This window comes from Mesocricetus auratus, unplaced genomic scaffold (genome assembly GCF_017639785.1).
Source record: "Mesocricetus auratus isolate SY011 unplaced genomic scaffold, BCM_Maur_2.0 Super-Scaffold_100020, whole genome shotgun sequence".
In the NCBI taxonomy this organism is placed as follows: Eukaryota; Metazoa; Chordata; class Mammalia; order Rodentia; family Cricetidae; genus Mesocricetus; species Mesocricetus auratus.
The window spans coordinates 18,808,278-18,827,668 of record NW_024429201.1 but is presented as its reverse complement, the minus strand read 5'-3'; the positions used below and the strand labels follow the sequence as shown (position 1 = coordinate 18,827,668).

Sequence of the window (19,391 nt, the reverse complement as noted above, 5' to 3'; positions counted from 1 at the left end):
AGCAAAGGAAGCTGAGAGACTTACAAATGTTAAAAATACATCAACATCAGTATAGTTGTGCCAAGATGAATAAATATGTAAATGAAACAAAATAGAAAGTGATTCCAATCAGATATGACTTTAGAACATAATAAGATTGTCTCTCAAAATAGAAAAGTGGAAATGAGTAACACAGAATTCTTAAAAATAAATGTTATACTAGGTTTGAGGGTACACACCTTTAAACCCAGCACTCAGGAGGAAGAGACAGTGGATCTAAGTTTGAGGCCAGCCTGAAATACACAGCAAATTCTAGGACAGCAAAGACTATATAGGAAGACACTGTCTCAAATACAAAAGCAAAAAACTAAAAAATAAAAAAAATAAATAAACAGGGGCTGGAGAGATGGCTCAGAGGTTAAGAGAACTGACTGCTCTTCCAGAGGTCTTGAGTTCAATTCCCAGCAACCAAATGGTGGCTGACAACCATCTACAATTCAATCTGGTGTATATGTAATAAATAAATAAATCTTTAAAAAAATAAAATAAAATAAATATTACGTAAAACTTCTGATAGAAAACTGGCTATCCAAACAGAGTGCACTCCATGCCATGCTCTGTGCTGGCAAGATTCCACGTGGAACAAACATTTAAATGAAGACAGAAAAAACAAGAGGAAGCTATTTTACAAACTTTAGATGAGTAAATCTAAGATTTCATAAAAAGTGGAAAAAAATTAGAAATCAGATAACATAAAATAAAAGCCTTGGGGTTAAAGAGATGGTTCAGTGGATTAAGGCACTTGTCACCTAGAGTCCAATCCCTGGAGGGAGAGCACCAACTCCCACAAATTGTCCTCTGACCTTCGTATGCATACTCATATATAACATTTTCCGTGGTCCCTCCCATACTTTTATGTAAAAAGGATCTTTATTTTTCTAACTTTATAGTGTTTCATCATTTGAATGATTCCTAGTTTGTGTGGTTCTCTACTCATGGCCATATAGGTTGTTTTTACAAACAACACTTATGATCTTATGCTTCACTTTTATGCCAGTTTGAAAGTAAGTTTTTCAGTGAAGGTTTTAAAAATGGAAATGCAACTGTTTGCTGAGAGAGAGAGAGAGAGAGAGAGAGAGAGAGAGAGAGAGAGAGAGAGAGAGAGAGAGAGAGAGAGAGAGAGAGAGAGCATGCACGCGCCTCTTTTAAAATACTAAATGTCTATCTTTAGAACTAAAGCTTATAAAAAGTTGGAGCTACATACAGCTCAGCCTTCCAGTCTTAGATGTGCCCAGTATGTGTGATGTCCTGGGTTTAATCCCAAAAATCAAAAAAGGAAATGTTTAATAATTTTATAAAATGTCTAAAAAAATACTTACGGTGGTTTATTCTCTAGGTCAGTATTTCTTTCTTCTATACAAGTACTTCCATCATTATTTACTTCACAAGAGGCAGCACTCCCAACTTCTGACACAGGCAAATCTGCACCCCTTGATTCTGAGGACTCACTTGCTAGTGGCATGATGTCCTGTTGATTACTAAGGAAGGGAAAATGTATCAAAAGGAAACGAATACCTGAAATAAATTTTCATACCACTAAAAGATACTCTGTGTGTATGTGTGTGTGCACGTGCGTGCGTGCGTGCGTGCGTGTGTTTTGGCATGGTGTGAAACCTCTTCTCATCACTCAGGCACTTGTCCACCTTGTGTTTTTGAATGGAGGTTTTTCACTGACCTGGGGCCCACCAATTATCCTAGATAGGCTGGTGAGCAAGCCCAAGGGAATTAATTGTCTCATCTCTGCCTCCTACACTGGGATTATCAACATCTAACACTACACCTGGTTTCTTATTTGGGCGCTGAAAATTAAACTTGAACATCATGGCAGTCCATGACTATAATCCCAGCACCTGGGAATCTATCACAGGAAGATTTGTTTGTGTGTGTGCTTATTTGTTCTGGGTGCAGGAACTACTAGTAGAATCTGCTAGGTAGTCCAAGCTAACCTTAAATTTATGATATTCCTGCTTCAGCCTCCTCAGTGCTGGGATTTTAGGTGTATACTAGCACACCAAGCTGCAAGATAATATACAACGGTTTACACAAAGAAAATTAACCAAGAGGCTAGAGAAACAGCTCAGCAGTTAAGAGTACGAACTGCTCCTGGAGAGGACTCACATTCAGTTCTTAGCAACTATACCAGGCAGTCACAATCACCTATAACTCCAGTTCAAGGGAATTCAATACCTCTGTGAGCACCTGCACTCATGTACACATACGCACACAGACACATACATGCATACATAATTAGATAATAAAAAGAAATATATTTTAAAAGCTAATAAAGAGACAACAATCCTAGCTATGTACAAGTCTAACAAAACGGCTTGAAAATATATGAAGCAAAACAAACAGAAAAAGAAGTGCAAATCCAGTTGGAATCTTCAAAACTCCTCTCCCAGATAAAACCAGTAAAGAGGCAGGAAATACCATGTGGAAGGAACGGAGTCAGTTCTCATCTCCGTCTTTTCACTGGATGCTAACCCTGCGACATCGTCATCTGTGTTCTGTGGGAAGGAAGGTATCTGTTCCCTATTGCATTCACCTTCATTTTCCTCAGAAGGGCGTGTATCTAGGGATATAAAATATGTTATTCAAAAAAAAATAGCAAAGATATCAGCATCTTAAAGCATGAGGAATTTATATGTAACACTTTTTGTTTTCTACAGTTATGTTTTTTCTCTTTAGCTAAAACTAAGATGGCAAGACAGAACACGGCACTGAGCACACAGCCACTTAGCACCACTAGGAATGGCTGCGATCCACACAGTGGCATCTGTCATTCACACTACTGTGCACGCCCTTCTAGTAAAACAGAGCTTCCTAGGATGTATCTGGAACTTACTCTTGGGTATTTCTGCTACAGGAGGACTCGACTCAACGTGGACGTTTCCTAAGGCATTTGTTGCTTCCTGTTTATCAGCTTCATCTTGGTTCCTCCTCCTCCTCCTTCTCCTCCTCTTCTCTTGATTTTGGTCTTGCTCTAACGTGGCCTGTTCTAACTCCTGCCCTGACGAAGTTGGTGATTCCTCTTCAGCGACTGTCTGAGCATCTTTTAGAGATCTTTCTGGGTCTGAAACGTTACTATTTACAGACTCTTCTGGATCATCATTCACTTCTTCACTAGTTACCTTTTTTGCTAAAAACAAGAGAAATTATTATAACTTACAGAAAACCTATTGAAAGGGAAGATGATAAATACCCAAAAGCATACTCTGTCATGCTACTTTTGTGCAAAAACTGAAGATAGACTAAAAGAGGGAAAGAAGAAGTCAGTTATAACATTCATACTATAAAAGTCCATGAAGGTACGGGCTAGAGTACGGCTCGGTAGTAAAGCACATCCTACTCAGCATATACACAACCACTGGTTCAACTCCCAGCATTGCTACCCAGAACAAAAAAAGGATTCATACATGTAATTAACAATAATAAAGTAAGCTTGTATGTATTAATAAGATGGAATTCAAAGTATATTGTTAAACTTCACTTGGCAGAAATATTTACATATTTATGAGCTTACATTTTCATTTTAAAGAAAATTACATACACACCAGTATGTTCATAGGAAAGGACTTGGTGACAGTTATTCCTGGGAGTTCTGGAGAATTTGCTTTGAACTTACAGTAGGACAAAGAGTTCTAGAATTGTATCTTTTGTATCATTTCAGGTTGTTTGGCTGACTTTTTTAGACAAGGTCTGATGCATCCCAGGTTGCTTCAAACTATACTATATAACTGAAATTAGACACTAACTTAAGATCTTCCTGCCTGAAACAAGGATCTTTTTGTATCACTTTGTGGTGGTGGGGATCAAATCTAGGCAGTCTTCTGCATTCCTGGCAAGTACTAACAACATCCCCAGACTAAAACATTGGTTTTCCTTTGAAATATGTAAGTGTATACACACACTTACATCAAATGTCATAGAGCTGCAGTTATAGGCAGCTGTAAGCCATACCAACATGGATGTTGGGATCCAATGCCAGTGTAATTTAAAACCAACAAAGCATTCTTAACCTCTGAGCCTCTCTCCATCTCTTATCAGGCCTCTCCAAAAACTACAAATTCACACACACACACACACACACACACACACACACACAAAGAAATAAATAGTTAAGGGAGCTGGTACATGCCCTGGATAACTGGCAAAGCACTAATAATAATAATAACAACTATAGTAATAGTAATAATGATAATAATAATAATAACAGTGTGATAGTAATTCCCTCTAACTGTATACTATCTGAATAACCATCAACGATCTGAATAACATGTGAACTCTCACTGCCTAAGAAGCAATACTGTAAATTCATCACTAGATGAAATTGCACAATCAATACCTTTTACATTTTTCCGCGGTTTGGAGGCCTTTTCTTTTGAACTCTGACATTTAGTAGATTTTTGTTTTCTTTTTTCTTCTTCAGCAAGAACTTTCTGAAGCAAATGAGCAAAAAAATCGAAGTCAAAAGGGCGTTTTTCCTCTGTAAGAAAGGGGGAAAAATTAAGATTTTTTTTTAAAGCAGGAGCTCTCTAATTTTCAAAGTAGTACAACATCTTACACTATCCACTTTTTATTATACATCACAGGGCAATCCACTTTTCATTGCATGTCACAACCCAATAAGAAATGGTACAATGTTGTGAGCAGAATCAGGGCAACAGTTCAACATGATAACTTTTTAATCACGCTTTTTCATGTTTCCAATTTGCTTCAAATGCAACATAACCACTGAATGATCTACACTGAGTTCGGATTATAGCACCATTTGAGTTGTAAAAGGAGCATATTCAACAATTGCTTAGTTTGCTACTTCCTCACCTTCAAGGCTCTCCTCTTCATTGCAAACCTTCTTGAACCATTTTTGCAACAGTATATTCCTTAACAGTTCCTGGACCAAATGCACTGTTATTGTTGCAAATTGTCTCCACATACAACAAGACCCATTTTGAACAAGTAAAAAATAAAATAACACCACTTCAGAGGCAAGAGAGCTGGCTCAGCAGTTAAGAGCACTAGCTGCTTGTGTTGGCTAGTTTTACATCAACTTGAAAACAAAGCAGAGTCATCCAAAAGGAAGGAGACTCAACTAAGAAAATGCCTCCATAAGATCAGGCTGTAGGCAAGCCTATGTTCTTAATTAGTGATTGATATAGGAGAATCCAGCCCATGGTGGATGCTACCATCCCTGGGCTGGTGGTCCTAGGTTCTATAATAAAGCAGGCTGAGCCAGCCATGAAAAATAAGCTATTAAGCAGCATCCCTCATGCCCTCTGCATTAGCTCCTGCCTCCAAATTCCTGTTCCGACTTCCTTCCATTATGAACAGTAATGTGGAAGCATAAGCCAAATACACCCTTTCCTCCCAAAGTAGCTTTGATCATGGTATTTCATCACAGCAATAGTAACCAACTAAGACAATGCTCTTTGAGGGTTCATTTCTAAGCAACCACAGCCTAGTTCACAAGCATGTGTAACTCCAGTTCCAGGATACCCACTTCTGTCTGCTGCAGGCACTGCACACATATGCATTCAGGCATATATAAATAAAATCTTTAAAAATATTTGAAAGACTACCTGAATTTGCTTTTCGTCTAATGTGATTTCCACAGTATAAACAGGTAATAAGTCATTAGTACAAGATCATAATGCGAGAAATATGCATTAATATGATGCATAATAATCATATTTAAAAATGTAATCAATATAAAATAATTTCAACAATGAAAAAACCAAAATTATTTATGCACCAACCTAATAAAAGGATCAAACTATTTATACAACCAATAACATAGGTGAATCTCAAAAATAAAAGCAAAAGAAATTTATCACCAAGCATTGCATATTGCATGTTGTCCATGGTAACTCAAATGGAAACAGCAGTGTCCTTGGGCTGTCAAAGCAAAGCTTGACTGGAAAGCAAACAAAGGGTCTTCTAAGTTGATAAAACTATTCTATGCATAACTTAGGGTGCTGGTTATTAGGATTTATCCTTTGTTAAAATTCAAGTTACACTTTGAACTATCTATCACTTATTTTAAGTGGCAAAGATAGGGCCAGGAGATAATTCAGTGATAGAGCACATGCATTAGGTGACCCAAGAACCTTTTCAGCCCCCAAACATAAATGAAGATAACTAAGACATCCTCCAAATGCCTATGATTACAACATGCCCTCTTTTCATCACAACCACTTCACTGTGTATTCTTCAAAGCATCTATAACAGAAAGTAAACATAAAACAGTCCAATGAAACCAGAGATACTGCCACTGTCATCTGTGTAATAAAGACAGCAATCAGTAAAAAAAAAAAAAAGGAATGAATCTACAAACTTTACATCTAGACTCTGGAGAATGTACAGAAAGATCACAAAAATGACTCAGGAAGAGAGATACATGGTAAAATACTAATCTATTCTGATTCTCCACAACAATGAACCAGCACCCAAGCAATCCAAAAAGAATCTTTTAAGTGGGTCAAGAGGACTTAAATATAGGACCCTTTCCAAAAAACACAAAAACAAAGCCATGAAGAAAGCTGGAGAGATGGCTCAGAGGCTTAGTGCACTTTTTACTCTTGCAGAGGACACGGGTTCAGTTCTCAGCCCAGCACTCACATGGTAAATCACAAACATCCATAACTCCAATGCGAAATGATAAACTGCCCTCTGCTGACCTCCAAAGGCACCATACACACATGGCAAACATACATGTATACATACATTCACACACATGAATGTATATATGTATGTATGTATGTATGTATGTATATATATATATATCTTTTAAAAACCCACAGGAGCTGGGCGGTGGTGGCGCACGCCTTTAATCCCAGCACTCAGGAGGCAGAGGCAGGCGGATCTCTGAGTTCGAGGCCAGGCTGGACCGACAGCCTCCAAAACAATACAGAGAAACCCTGTCTCCTAACAACCAAAAAAAAAAAGGAAAGAAAATTTTAAAAACCCACAGGAGTTTTTCTTTAATTTTTTCATTTCCTACTACAAAGAACAAAAATCAGAAGGAAAAATAAAACTATGAAATCCATAAATTTTCTGATACTATATTAGGCCCAGTGGAAAGTTTCTCCAATTTTTAAATATGAAAGTTCCTCTATTCAAAATACTCTAGCTCTTCCAGGAGCCATTTCTGAAAATACTTTGAGTTGAAGACACAAGACTGGACATCAGACCCACTCACCTACCATGTTGCCTACTCCATAAAATAAATTCACACGCTATACAGTGGATATTCTCTAAATCATATGAATTATTTAGCCAGCCCTATGGCTGATTATTTCTTTAATTAAGAAATTTTACTTTACTTGAAAACAAAAAGTAAAAGGGCCAGGTATTGGTGGCGCACGCCTTTAATCCCAGCACTCGGGAGGCAGAGGCAGGTGGATCTCTGTGAGTTCCAGGCCAGCCTGGTCTACAGAGCGAGTTCCAGGACAAGCTCCAAAATAATACAAAGAAACCCTGATTAGAAAAACCAAAAGAAAAAAAAAGCCAGATATTTTACTTGAGCTGGGCCTTGCGGTGTACACACCTTTAATCCCAGAACTCAGGAGGCAGAGGTAGATGAGTCTCTGTGAATTTGAAGCCAGTCTAGCCTACATTCTGAGCTCCTGGCAAGCCAGCACTACAAGGGGCGGGGGAGGTTTGGAACTAAAGAAATGGCTTGGCAGTTAAAAAGTACTTGCTGCCCTTGAAGAAGGATGGGTTGAGTTCCCAGAAAACACCTGGCAGCTCACAACCACCTGATAACTCCTGTTCCAAGGAATGCAATACCTTCTTCTGTCCTCTGTGGACACCAGGTACACACAAGGCACAGACACATACATGCAGGCACTCGACACATACACACAAAATAAAATAAATCGTTTTTTTTTTTTTTTTTTTTTGGTTTTTCGAGACAGGGTTTCCCTGTGGCTTTGGAAGCTGTCCTGGAACTCACTAGGTAGACCAGGCTGGTCTCGAACTCACAGTGATCCGCCTGCCTCTGCCTCCCGAGTGATGGGATTAAGGGTGTGCGCCACCAACGCTCAGCAATAAAATAAATCTTAAAAAAAAAATTAGGCAGGCACAGTGATGTACACCTTTAATTCTAGCACTTGAGGGGCAGAAACAGGTGGATCTCTGTGAGTTTGAGTCTAGCCTGGTGATGGTGGGTATCCTTCTGCATATGTTTTTCTTATTGGTTGATGAATAAAGCACTGTTTGGCCAATAGAGGCAAGAAGATAGGCGGGTCAAGGAGAATTCTGGGAAAAGTAGGCAGAGAGGGTCCACCAAAAGGAGGCGTCATGTAGACCACAAAGTAGTAACAGGTCTGGGCATTCTCCAGTATGATAAGACCACATGGAAAATACTTAGAATAGAAATGGGTTAATAATTAAGACAGAGATAGTCAATAAGAAGCCCTAGACATCGGCTAACACTTTTATAATTAATGTAGTGTTCATGTGTTTTATTTGGGGCTAAAGTGGCAGCAGGACCAGGCTAGAAAGAAACCAGCGACAGCCTGGTCTATGTAGAGTTTTTCAAGACAGCCAGGGCTAAACAATAAGGTCCTATATCTCAGAAAGAATTGTTTTTTAGTTTTATCTAGAAGTAATTAAATTTGGCACTACAGCTAATTTAATGGTTAAATGAACACTGACACATTAATTATGAAATGCTGATACTTATTTGTTCATGAAATATATGTACCCACCAAAACATTTAAAAAACTATTTTAGCTTTTCCTCTCTTTGCTCTCTCCTCTTGCTCTTCTCATAACCCCCCTCTCTCTTGCTCTCCCCACTTTCTCTCTCTCTCTTCTTCCGCTCTCACTCTCCCCCTCCTCCCCTTTAATAAACTCCAGGTGGTTAATGTACCAAAAAAACTATTTTAAACAAATTTGCTGTTACTTATAGATCGCTTATAGTCTTCTTATAGACTTATAAACAGAAAAGAATAATAATTTTAATGACGGTATTACAAGCTAGATGGCTCCTGCCGCTCTTTTAAATCGGATCTAAATTTAAATGTTACCCATTCATAAAGAACTTCACTGAGGATCAATATAAGTATCAAGACCTAACTCCTTTTTCTTCATTCCAAGAACTCAGTCTCTACCTGATATGTACTTCTCAATAAGCCCCACCGGTTTAAAGTCAGGGCTCTCTGAGCAGTTTTCTCACCTGCCTTATTCGCCAACACATTTTCAAGAGGAGCCAGATCACAGCAGGTAGTCAATGCTATTGACACAAGGACTGGCTGACAACAAAAGGAATCTGCTAAGGACATCTATTTCCCATGAACTATCTCTTCAACGTAGTCCCCTTTCCATAAAAACCCACTCAGGGGCGAGTGAGACAACTCAGTTTATAAAAACACTTTCTACCAAGCCTGACACCCTAAATTTAGTGCAGAGGCACAGGATGGAAGGCAAAGACCAACTTCTATAAGATGTCCTCTGATACACATGCTTGTGCACATCCACACACGCATAGATACAAAATAAAACTTTGAAAAAGCCACTTTTCATTATCAATTATTGCATAAATTCATGGACTTACTGCCAGGAGATGGTGGCACACCTGAATGGAATCCCAGCACAATCCAGAAGCACAGGCAGATAGATGTCTGTGAATTTGAGGCCAGCCTGGTCTACAAAATGGGTTCCAAGACAGCCAGGGCTGTTACACAGAGAAACTCTGTCTCGAAAACAAAAACAAAAACAAAACAAAAAAACTCTGCTTACCTGCTTCTGGATATTTTGGCTAATTCTTTGATTACAGATTTGTAATCAGAATTAGCAAACTCATTCTGTTAAATAAAAATCTCAGACACAAGCCAGGATAGACCATGCCTTTAAATCCAGCACTTGGGAGGCAGATGGATCTCGGTGAGCAAGGCCAGCCTGGTCTACATAGTAAGTCCTAGAAGAGCCAGGAAAACACAGAGAAACCCTGTCCCAACAAAAACAAACAAACAAAAACCTCAGGCACAGTGGTGCATACCTATAACACCAGCACTTAGAGGCTGAGGTACAAGGATCAAAAGTTCAGACTAGGCTGGAATATACACCAAGACCTTATCTTTAAAAAAAAGAAAAAAGGGAAAGCTTTCACTCATTCTTATGCCATTATAAGGAATCTAAAACACTAGAGCCAAAGACAAAGCATTGGCCATTTTTCAACCTCTACAAATAATTTTTCGTGAAGGAATTCTTTAATACTTACGGAATGCTTTGTCTATTCTCCATCCATTTGTTTTTTCTTCACGTTTAAATTTATTCTGTTAACAACAAAAAGATCTAAAGTAATGTTCTGCCATTAAACAAGGATTATTTTTAATTAGTGAGCAATTAATATGAAATTCTACAAAGCACACTATCCAGTATTAAATGGTATATTTTTGCCAATAGACTAAGTTATTTAAAGCTTTAGTTTCTTTTTTTTTTTTTTTTTTACATACACAGTGTTCTGCCTAAATGCCAGAAGAGGGCACCAGATTTAATTGTAGATGGTTGTGAGCCACCATGTGGTTGCTGGGAATTGAGCTCAGGACCTCTGGAAGAGCAGCCAGTGCTTTTAACCTCTGAGCCATCTCTCCAGCCCAAAGCTTTAGTTCTTAAAACTGAGGATTGATGGCTAGAATAGATGGCTCAATGGGGAAGAGCACTGGCTGCTCTTCCAAGACTTGGGTTCATTATCTAGTAGCCACTTGAAGGCTCACAACCCTCTGTAACTTCAGTTCAAAGAATTAATGCCCTCTTCTTGCCTCCTTGGTTACTGTATGTGCGGACATACACACTGCAAATAAATATAATGTATAAACTTTTTTGTAATGAGGATGAAAGAGTCACACAAATCTTCATCCTGTCTTTATTATCAACAGCAGAAATAAGCAATGAAGGCTAGCTTTACAGTACAGAGAAAGTCGTCATGGGCCAAACTTGACAACTTCAGTTCAACATCCAGAACTGTTACAAAGGTGGAAAGATAGAGCCAGCTCCCACTGAGTGATCCTATTACTTGCATATACTCCCTGGGTATGTGTGGGCCTATATAAACACATATTCATAAACACACACATGTACACATGAGAAATAGATTGTAATTAAAGCCAGGCAACTGTGACTAAGCCAGGTGATGGTGGTACATGACTTTAGTCCCAGCACTCACTCAGGAGGCAAAGGTGGGCAAATCTCTTGACTTCGAGGCCAGCCTGGACTACAGAATGAGTGCCAGGACAGCCAGGGCTACCCAGAGAAACCCTGTCCTAAAAAGCCAGAAAAACAAACCTGTCTTGGGGGAAGGAGAGAACCAGAAAAAACAATAAACAAACAAACAAAAAATATTTGACTACCACACAAAATAGATAAAATGATGTATAGTCAATTAAGTTAACATTCACTTTATCCAACCAAAAATATTCCTAAGGTTAAACCTCTTATATTATTATTATTCCAAAGTGTTTTTAAGTGTAACAGAGGGAAGTCTATACAGAAATAACTAAGCAAAAAATTAAACCCCGTTTATCTCATTTACATATGGTACCTGATTCATCTGTACATAGTATATATCATATAAGATAGAATTTTTTTTTAAGACAAGGACCAATGTACTGAACTGCTGCCTCATGCTGACTATTCAACTAAAAGACAATCTTGAATTTCTAATCTTCCTGTCTCTACCTCTTAAGTTTTGGGGTTCCAGGCATGCAGTGACATGCCCCACATTTTACCTTTTCCATTCTGTGTGGGTGCTCAGAAATCAAACTCTGACCTTCATGCTTACAAGGCCAGGGCTTTACCGGCTGAGACATGCCTCAGAGCTTGTTTGCTAAGTTCATTTGTAGTCTTTTAGTGCAAGGTCTCATGCAGCCAAGGCTGGTCTTAAACTCATGATTCTTCTGCCACCCCTTAAGTACTACAACTATAGGCACACACCACCACATCTGGCTAATGACAAAGACTTTTTAGAGTTAGTAAGTCCTTAAAGAAAGATGAATCAGGAGGCTAAGTGATGAGGATCACAAATTGGAAGCCAACCTGGGTTACAAAACGAAACCCTGTCTCAAAAGAAAACAGATGAGTGATGAAGAAAAAAGAAAACAGATCAAAGAGGGTTATCATTATAGATCCTACAAATGCTAATGGTAATACAACAGTAACGTGTTATATATAGATATGAACTCCACAGCTTAGCATCAATACTGACACAAGAAATTTTTTATTTGTTTCTGTTTTCAAGACAGGGTTTCTCTGTGTATATTCCTGACTGTCCTGGAACTCTCTCTGTAGACCAGGCTAGCCTCAAACTCAGAGATCCACCTGCCTCTGCCTCCCGAGCACTGGGCTAAGCACTTTTCATATTACTCTAGAAATCTACGAGACACTTTACAATCATAAAGCTGCACTTACTCTAAGTGCTCTGATACATCTACCGTCTCTTTTCATTAACTAACTCTTAATTCCAGCATCTTATCAGCAGTCCTCAAATACATTTTAAGTCATAAAACTTCAGGAGATAGAACTACACTAAACTTGAGAAATTTTACAAGAATAAATGTCTCACACACACAACATAATAGAGAACATATCACTATGAATTAAGTTAAAAGAAAAAAAAACTTACTAATTTTTTGACCCTGACTAATCAAAAAATGTTTAGGTATACTTTACCTTAATTTCTATCCTTGCTCTGTGAGGAAAAAGCTGTCCAATCATAGAAAAGTCAGTTCCTACCATGCTGATGGCCAAAAAAAACATGTCTGTTTCTGTAAAAATAAAAGATTAAGTAAAAATTAATTTTCTGTTCAGACAAAATAACCTAAGAATATTAGTTAGAAGTAAGCTATACAATATTTAATTTTATTGAAAAGAAACTCAAAGAATCTTAAACACCCTAATACATTTAAGGAAAAAAAATCTCCATATATAAGTGTAGTGGTACATGCCATAATCCCAGAACTCAGGAGGCTATGGTAACAAGAACTGCTGAGTTCCAGGACTCCTGGTGTACATAGTGCAAGGTTCTAAGCCTAGACTCTGCCTCAAGCCTGGTGGGATAAGAACCAGTTTGAGAACCCATCTGACAGGACCAGATTTCCTGGTAGTGCCCTGCCCCATAAGACCTCTGACTTGGTCTGGACCCAAAAGGGACAACTATGAAAGTGAGGCAGGTGGCCCAGTAGACAACTAAAAGTTCCATACGCCTACTTCACAATGTCCCTAAAAGCTTGATCGTCACATGTACCTGCTGGGAGAAAGAGAGGACGACCCAACCAGGTAAAACCAAACTTGAGTATTTTGGAATATTAGATTTCCATAAGCTAATAAAACTTACAAAATTATTATTGGCAAAGTCATGGGAAAATAATACTTTTTATAAGCAAGTGGTAAAAATATAAATTGATGGGGCTTTTGTGTTTAGCCACCTATAGGAAATAAAATACTCAGTGACTAGTGAAAAAAAAATAAAAGAAAGAATTTAGGAAAATGTTCACTGGACCTAAGGAGCTGTGGTGTTCTTTACTATGTTGAGGAAGGGGAGGGAGAAAATGAGGGAAAATGTGACAAGCCTGACAGAACTTATCTTAAAAAAATAGAATTGGTAATAGTCAGAGAAGTACAGAATCCCCCCCCTTTTTTTTTGCCCTATATCCTGACATGCTTAACAATTTTTCAACAAACTATTTTTTTATGTTAAAATCCAGTAAGTTCCGCCATGAAGTATGTTTTGTTGCTGTTGTCTGTTTATTTTAGGTAAGATTCTTTATTGGGAGGGGTGTGTGTGTGTGTGTGTGAGTGTGTGTGTGTGTAAGACAAGCGTTTCTCTGGGCAGCCCTGGTTGTCCTGGCCCAAGTGCTGAGATTACAGGGGTACACCATCACCAGCGGAGGCTGGCCTCAGACTCATGGTCCGCCTGTCTAACCTTCTCAGTGCTTGCACTCTAGGCATGCACTTTCACTGGGGGATGCCTGTAGAAACGTGATTAGACACTGTTTTCAAGGAGAACATTACAGTGATTAGAAATACTGGAAACAGGATGCTCTCCTGGTGCAAATGGCTAGTGTATGATGCTTACACAGAAACACTGCTAAGTATTCACTTAAATGTTGTTTCTTTGCAGAATCTGAAAAAGCTGAAGAATCCAGGCAAATGATTTCTAGGGTAAAGTCAAACATATAGTAGGGGAAGGAGTAGGGGAACCAGTAAAATTAAATGGATAGAAGACAACATGACACTTTAATTTACTAGAAGTCATTCAAAAACATAAAACAGTTCATTATTTCAAAAAAGCAGCATACAACTTTTAAAGAGAATTAGTTACCTTTATTTGACCAAGGTTTTGAGTAATAGTTTTTCCTGAAGCTGGAATAAGTAGTTGTTGAGCCTCGCTCAAATATAGGATCATTTTCCTCAACAACACAGGGGCCTTTTGTTCTCAAAACTTCTACAGTTAGACTGAAAGAAAGACATTTTCAAATACAGTCACACTAAAAAGAAGCATGAAAAACAGTAGATAAGATTTAACTAGCTGTATTCTAAAATTTATCATAGCAGTAATATTGAAAATATATATTTGAAAAAATGATATTTAAATTTGAAATAAATATTCTGCAAACATTATTCATAAGGGGCAGAAATAAATGCCAACCTATTTTCATGACAGCACTTTCAAAATAACTTTAGACTACCTAAAAAATAAACAATGGTTCTATTGCCTTACTTGTTTTTTGTCTGCCTGTCTGTTTATCTGATTTTTAGACCAGGCTTTATGTAGTTCAAGGTAGCCTGGAACTTGCTATGTAGCTAAGGATAGCCTTGAATTCCTATTCATCTATCTCTGCTTCCCACATGCTGAGATTGTAGGCATGTACCATCACAACTGGTTTTGTTTTGTTGGTTTCTACATGCCTCCTGGGCTAATAACACTTTACCTATTAATGACATGTAAAATCACCATCATATATAAAAACTTATCAGTGTATTTGTTTATTATAGTCAAATTTAAATGTCATATACATTTTTATTAACTAAACTTCTGAAACCTTTCATTTCTCTTTATTAACTAATCCCTTATAAAATACACATTTTAGAGCTGGAGAGATAGGTCAGCAGTTACGAATTGCTTGATGCTCCTGATGACTTACTGTTATACCCAAAGATCAGCACAACTCTCAGCCCTCATCTGAGATACTTCTACTTGTCGTAGATAATGATTAGGAGAGACCCACAAGGCCAAAGCGCAGAGAATAAGAGACTACAAAATATTCAACCCTAAATGCAACATATGTAACACATACTCCTTCCATGCCTCAAGAGTCACTTGGAAGAAAGGGTGGAAAGCATGTAAGAGCCGGGATGACTACAAAGTGACACCTTCTGGACACACAGCAAGGTAACAGCTACACATATGAACTCACAGCAACTGTTACAGCATACACAAAACCTCTGCAAGCCCAAACTAGAGCAAATCCCAGCTTGGAGAGGGGAGTTGAACACAAAATCCCACCCTACCTGTGCAGCAAATAGCAATCAGCAGCTGCTGGTGAAGGAAGAGAGTTTTCTCTAAGACTATATCTCCTAATAAGTTAGCCATGCTCCAATGAAATACCATACATCCAAGAATATTTGGGTAGAACCTACTGGTCTTGAAGGGTTTTGAAAAAAAAAAAAAAAAGGCCACAAAGGAAGAAGTAGATCTGGAAATATGACCAAATCATGCTGTACAAAATTTGAAACTTTCAAAAGTATTGAAAAACAGTATGTTTGTGTGCTTGCTGCTCTTCCAATGGATTCAAATTCAGTTCCCAGCACCCACATCAGACAGCTTACAATCACATATAACTCAGATTCCAAGAGATTGCCCATTAGGACCATACACCAAAATATAAAATTAGAGTGAGGAGTGGTGGAATACAACTTTAATCCTAGCACTCAGGAGACAGAAAAAGATGGATCCCTGTGAAGTTCGAGACCAACCTGGTCTAAAAAGTGAGTTCCAGGCCAGCCAGGGCTACTCAATGAGACCATGCCTCAAAAACTCAAACAAATTGAAATTAGTGAATAATGTGATAAAACCTAAATACCAACTTCAAGACTGGGTCAATCCTAGAAACCAACCCTCAGTGGATAATAGCACACAGCTGATTCAGCAGCTAGACTAGATTAACAGCAAGGGGAGTAAAACAAAGTTAGGTTGACAGAAAATAGAGTGATACCATCTTTTGCAAAACATGCTAAAAGTATAAGTTAATTTAGTTTGCTTTTCTGTTTACAACATTCCTAATGTAAATCTATAAAGTGGGGTTAAACAGTTATACTGACAGATTAAGAAATGGAACCTCTCCTTAGACAAACATGTGTTCTCTGCCATCATCTCCCTCTCTCCCTCTCACCCCATCTCCTAACTCACCTTTCTTCATCTAAAATAATAGAACCATCTTCTGCCACTTTTACTCGAGGAACCAGCAGGGGCCCATCATCTGTCTCCTCTTCCCCTTCCTCATTATCGTCAGCATCATGAGTGCTCGGATTTTCTTGCCTACTAAACGTAAAGAAACATAGTCAATTAGCAACAAAGCACAAGTATTTCCTGAAAAGTATAAGTTCAAAACAAGTTATTAAAAAAGCTATTTCAGGGGCTGGAGAGACGGCTCAGAGGTTAAGAGCACTGGCTGCTCTTCCAGAGGTCCTGAGTTCAATTCCCAGCAACCACATGGTGGCTCACAGCCATCTATAATGAGACCTGGTGCCCTCTTCTGACATGCAGGCAGAACAGTGTGTATATAATAAATAAATCTTTAAAAAAAAAAAAAGCTATTTCAGATTTTCCCTAAAACTTAACTGGAAAAACACAAAAACAAAAACAAAAAGCATGACCTGCCAGGCATGGTGGTACACAATATAATCTTGGCACTAAGGAGGATGGCACCATCCATCAATATGGACTTTACATTAAGACCCTGACTCAAAATAAATAGACAGATGTGGATGGATTGATAGGCGCACGGTTAAGATACACAGAGGAGGGAGGAGTTATAAAGTTTTTCCAAATGTTATTTGGTAGTATTTGTTTGTTTTTGAGACAGGGCTTCACTGTGTAGCCCTGGTTGTCCTGGGACTACTTTGTAGGTCAGGCTGGCCTTGATCTCAGAAATCCACCTGACTCTGCCTCCTGAGTGCTGGGATTAAAAGTGTGCACCACTACCACCCAGCTATTTGGTAGCATTTAATAGGAAATGTTAAAGAAAAAAAAAAAGGAATCTTAAGCCGGGCATTGGTGGCGCACGCCTTTAATCCCAGCACTCGGGAGGCAGAGGCAGGCGAATCTCTGTGAGTTCGAGGCCAGCCTGGTCTACAGAGTGAGTTCCAGGACAGCCTCCAAAGCCACAGAGAAACCCTGTCTCAAAAAACCAAAAAAAAAAAAAAAAAAAAAAAAAGGAATCTTTACTCATTTAAAATAAACAAATGGTATCAGATGTGTAACTCATTGGTACATAGTATAGCTTGGGTTTGGAGCCAATAATAAAAGAAAATGAATAAATAAATGTTATTTTTCTATCTTAACAGAGTATTAAATAAACCACCACTACAACAGAATTAACAAAAACCCTTCCCACTACCTTCCAGACAACTTCAATTCAGAACAGTCTTACAAGGCTAGCAGTGTTATGTCACTTGAGAGTTAGAGAACCTTCACTCTGGATTGCAGAACAGAACTAAAAGCCAAGAAAAATTTTTGTCTATTTTTTCATTGAAAGCTATTTTTACTTTAATTTATTTGCTGTGTATAGGTGTTTTGTTTGCATGCTTGTTACACTCTGTGCCTAGTGCTGTGGAAGCCAGAACTGGGGTTACAGATGGCTATGAGTCACCGAATGGGGTGCTAGCAACTGAATCTAGGTTCCCTGAAACTCTTAACCGCTGAGCCATGTCTCCATTCCCTCATCTCTTAACTCATACAGAAACACATGAAAATTGCAGAGCAATGATACCATGGGATGTCTCGATTGATAAAAATACAGTATGATGTTTAAATTAGGCTTGTGATAAAAACATACAGAATCTATTTTTCTAGCTTTCTGAAAGATATATACTAGCATTATCTTTTTTTAGTTTTGCTTTATTTTCTTAGTCTCTGGGGTGGGATCTTGCTATGAAACCTTAGAGGAAGATACTGCTAGGGGGCCCTAGGGAACTGGGTCCTCACTATGTGGCCCAGGCTAGCCTCAGCCTCAGCCTCAGCTACTGGGATCACAAAGGTGCACCAGCCTGTCCAGCTCTTGGACTCAGTCAGCCCAAGGTTCAAAGCCCACCAGAACTTCCTGCTCCTATCTAATTATAACTTAGTTTGTCAAAAGATGAATCTGAATCTTAGTCTCCAATACAATGTCTGCTTAATATTTTATTGAAGTACACACAAATTATAAATCTGGAATGATATGTTTCAAAATAGGTGAGCTGAGGAGATGGCTTGGAGGGTTAAGGCACTTGCACTAAGTCTGACAACATGAGTTCAATCTGCAGGACACACACCGACTCCCATAAACTATCTTCTCACCTCCCTCCACATTCACCATAGCACGCATGTGCCCATACACACACACACACACACACACACACACACACACACACACACACACACAATAAATTCATGTAATTAAAAAAAAAGTGTCGTTTTTATTGGGGGAGGAGAAAGAACCAACCACAAAGACAGAAAGGAGCGAAGACTTCTTTCTGTCAATATTCCTTTTGTTCTTTTTGAATTTTTTACTACTTAAAGCTACTATTTTTTTTACAACAAACAACTCCATTTGCTGAGCATAGTGGTGCATGTCTTTAGCCCTAGCACTCAGAGTCACAGGATGATCTCGCTAAGTTCAGGGCCCAGTGTGACCTACACAGAAAGTTCTAGACTAGTCAAGGCTACATAGAGAGACCCTGTCTCAAAATTCTCAATTTAAACATCTCTAATAAAACTCATGAGGCCAGTAAGATGAGATGGCCCAGCTGGTAAAGAAAGCCACAGGTTGTCAACCCTGACAACCTGATTCCAATACATGGAACCCAAATGTTGGAAGAGAACTGACTCTCAGCTGTCCTATGACCTCCACAAGCTATGCCACTCACAGGTACACACAGGCATATATATACATGTATAAATGTAAATCATAATATTAGTCAATTACACATATATCACGCAAATACTGTAGATCTTTCATTCTGAATGGGGGAGTGGGGGGGAGGGTTCGGAGACACTGTCTCCCTATATAGTTGTGTGTGGCAACTGTGGGGGGGTAGAGAGACAGTCTCCCTATATAGTTGTGTGTGGCAATTTCCTCCAAAATGTAACCT

At 38.6% G+C, this 19,391-nt stretch overlaps 1 protein-coding gene across 3 annotated transcripts in view; it reads right to left on the bottom strand.

Moving 5' to 3' along the window:
• Positions 1-19,391, bottom strand: part of Bdp1 (B double prime 1, subunit of RNA polymerase III transcription initiation factor IIIB) — a 93,744-nt gene that overhangs the window by 65,513 nt on the left and 8,840 nt on the right. For 2 of the 3 annotated variants that reach the window (XM_040728891.1, XM_040728893.1), the window contains exons 5-12: positions 16,450-16,581; positions 14,362-14,495; positions 12,711-12,805; positions 10,264-10,318; positions 4,385-4,525; positions 2,885-3,178; positions 2,470-2,611; positions 1,359-1,517 (exon numbers count right to left, since the gene is read on the bottom strand). In XM_040728891.1, coding sequence (XP_040584825.1) covers positions 1,359-1,517; positions 2,470-2,611; positions 2,885-3,178; positions 4,385-4,525; positions 10,264-10,318; positions 12,711-12,805; positions 14,362-14,495; positions 16,450-16,581 — 1,152 coding nt within the window. The remainder of the gene's footprint in view (positions 1-1,358; positions 1,518-2,469; positions 2,612-2,884; positions 3,179-4,384; positions 4,526-10,263; positions 10,319-12,710; positions 12,806-14,361; positions 14,496-16,449; positions 16,582-19,391) is intronic. The other variant, XM_040728892.1, reaches the window with a different exon arrangement.